We start from the raw sequence: 3,352 nt of genomic DNA on the forward strand, positions 1-3,352 counted from the left end.
AGTCACAGTCAACAATAGTCGAACCACAGTCAACAACAGCCGAACCACAATCAACAACAGCCGAGTCACAGTCAACATCAGCCGAGCCGCAATCAACATCAGCCGAGCCGCAATCAACAAGAGTCGAACCAAAATCAACAACAGCCGAGCCACAGTCAACAACAGCCGAGCCATTATCAGCAACAGCTGAGGAGCAATCAACGACAAACCTAATAACATTAGTAACAGAAGTCGATTCACAACTACCACTGACTACAACACTATCAACAACTGCACCATCAACATCAGTGATAACAATATCAGCTTTAAAAACAGAAGCGGACCCACAGCAACCAACAATAATAACAGCATTGGTGACAGTTACAAATTTGCATTCAACAACAACGGAAACTACAAACATAGATATGCAATCAGCAACACCAGAGGATTCACTACTAGCAACGACATTAGCAATAGCAGAAGAATCACAAACACCAAAAACATCGGAAGTAACTACTACAATAGCAACGGAAACGATGACTACATCTGTTTCAGAAACAGCGGGAACAGAATCAACTATAGCAACACTAACACCTACAATCGAAGAGGAAATAGCAATAGATACAACCAACACATCGCCAGCAGAAATATCATCAGTAGTAAGTAGAACTACACCATTAATAGCAGCAACTGATACAACCACTGAAGCAACTTCTATAGCAATAGCAACAACAACACAAGGAAATACCTCGGTAAGAGAAACTACAGTAAGTGAACTTCCACCTGTAACAACATTAGCAACAACGGACTCACAATCAACAACGGTAGACGAATCTCCACCAGTAACAACAAACCCACAATCATCGACGCCTTTTGCAACGGAGTCATCTCTAACATCAATAATAGGAACAAGAGAGGTAACAACCCTAACTGAATCACCAGCGTCATCCTCTGCTGTCACCGCTTCTCCCTCCTCCTTATCAACATCACAAACAGAAGAAAGCACCACAATAGCAGCTGTAACAGAAGCAACTGTTGGAGGTGATATAGCAACACAAGCAACCACCACATCAACAGGAGTAACTGATACAACCACCACAGCAACAACTGCAACTGAAGCGACACTTATAACAACAGAGACAACCCTTACAGCAATAGAAACAACAGAATCAGCTACCACAGAAGCAGCAGAAACAGCAGATGTACTTTCAACCACAACAGTAACGCCAGAAGAGACTTCTGCCACCTCAATAAGCACATCAAACACAAACGACAGTACCAATGATATATCACAAATAATTACCAGTGGTACGACATTGACCAGTGTTGGTGATATGACAGAGTCAGATGTCAGTGGTGGGACACATGTACAATTCAATAGTACTAGTGGAACAAACGCCATAGACTTGACAGAGGGAAGCTTCGAGAGTACGACACCACTACATTTTAATGGTGTGTCTGAAATTAACACCGATAGTACGACGCAGAACATTGACCATGATAACACAGAAACAATCCTCAATGGTGACGGCACTACAGTGACAAAGAAGCTTAGTTCAATACAAAGCAATACTGTCGACAGTATAACACAAACAAATAAGGCGACTATATTGACGACGGTACACTCTATAATTCGTCAGAAAAGCGTAGAACGTCGACAGCTGAACGGTGTGGTGCACGTAGCAGGGGGACTGGAATGGCAGCCTGAGTTAGAAGATGAACATTCTGAAGAATTTCAACAGACATCGAAAATCATGTTGGATATGGTAAGTGTCAGCAGTACATTTTAAAAATTCGATCCTCTTCGACTAGGCAGTATTAAGAATTCCAGTATTTGAGTGGGTTGTAAGAGAATGAAAAACTATGAGGTTTATCTTGTAGTTGATGTTTGGTCTTAAATTAGCTCTTTTAGCAAACTCACTACCAAAAGTATGCCAGACGTGACCATCCTTCTTTTCTTTTAAACAGTATTATCAAAGATCACATCCAATGTTCCGTTATTGAAAGAGGGTAGGATGTAATCTTAGTGAGATTTAGCTGCCATTTCTTGTAGACTGAGCAGCCACATAGAACAGGGGTGGGGAAACCCCCGCCTATTTTATTGCACCCGCAGGCTGGTATACTCGTATGTACAAAATATAGTAAATTTTTCAATTATAAAATCTATACAATATTCGTATGCCTATTTGCGGCATAGGTCGCGTTTCCACTACGGCTTAAAACGGTTAGACTCGAACAGAAAATTGTTCGGTAATTGCCATGTGAATGGAAATTTTGTTTTCACTATAAAACACATATTACTAGGTTTGTACCACCCTGTTGAAACCCAACTACACTCTAGCTGAAAAATATAGAAGTCCTAAATTCAGTGACGGTGTTAATGAAGATGTTAAGCGTTAATTTAATGTCTTATCATTATTAATGTATATCGAATTATATTAGTCTGAGTAAAAAGTAAGCAACATTTTGAAACATGAAATTCATCACAATATATTTTAACAATGCGGACATTTTATTCATCAAAGTAAGTACCATTACAATCAACACATTTTTGCCAACGAGCTACAAGTTTGTTTATTCCGGTAACATAAAAATTTGGAGTTCTGGAGCTGATAAACTCTTTGAATGCACTTTCAGCATGGATTTGATTTTTGAACTCCTCTTGCAGGAAACCATCGAGGTGCTTGAAAAAGTGGTAGTCGGTAGGAGAAAGGTCTGAGGAATAAGCTGGGTGGGGAACAACTTCGTAGCCAAGTTCCCTCAACTTCTGGATTGTCATTAGTGAAACGTCTAGGACGGAGGAATTGCAGTTTTTCGTTCATTTTGGCAATTTCATGGCAATATGTTTCTGCAGTAACGGTTTTCCAGGTTTTAAGAAGTTATAGTGGATGAATCCAGCAGTACGCCATTAAACAGTCACCGTAACCTTGTTTTTGAAAAGCTCGGGTTTAGGAAAGGTTTTCGGTGCTTCATTTTGGTCCAGCCACTGCGAAGAACGTTTTTTTATTATTGTGCAGAATCCATTTTTCATCGCAAGTTACAATATGGTCGAGAAATGTATCGGTCTAGTTACTGAGAAGAAGCGACAAGCAAACTTCATATCTGTGCGTTTTCTGATTTTCATTCAAATCGTGTGGTACCCATTTGTCGAGCTTTTTGATTTTCCGATCGCATGCAAATGGTTGCAGGCAGTTTTCTGGCTAACTTGAATTTCTTTTGCCAGTTCTCGAGTGGTTTTAATTGACCGTCATCGATGATAGATGGGCGTCCACTACGCTCACGATTTTCAAGGCTCAGGTCTTCACTGCGAAATCGTTTAAACCGTTTCCGAGTTAACCACATACTGGTCATTTCTTCACCAAACATTTCTTTG

The 3,352-nt window shown here is 40.2% G+C and overlaps 1 protein-coding gene across 1 annotated transcript in view; it reads left to right on the forward strand.

Annotated features, from left to right (window-relative positions):
* The first annotated feature begins 6 nt into the window (after positions 1-6).
* LOC106876666 (uncharacterized) overlaps positions 7-3,352 on the forward strand; it is a 143,397-nt gene continuing 140,051 nt past the window's right edge. Inside the window, exon 1 of the mRNA XM_014925299.2 lies at positions 7-1,745. Within this exon, the coding sequence (XP_014780785.2) occupies positions 405-1,745 (1,341 nt within the window). The 5' untranslated portion in view covers positions 7-404. The remainder of the gene's footprint in view (positions 1,746-3,352) is intronic.

The sequence above is a fragment of the Octopus bimaculoides genome, chromosome 3 (assembly GCF_001194135.2).
Source record: "Octopus bimaculoides isolate UCB-OBI-ISO-001 chromosome 3, ASM119413v2, whole genome shotgun sequence".
In the NCBI taxonomy this organism is placed as follows: Eukaryota; Metazoa; Mollusca; class Cephalopoda; order Octopoda; family Octopodidae; genus Octopus; species Octopus bimaculoides.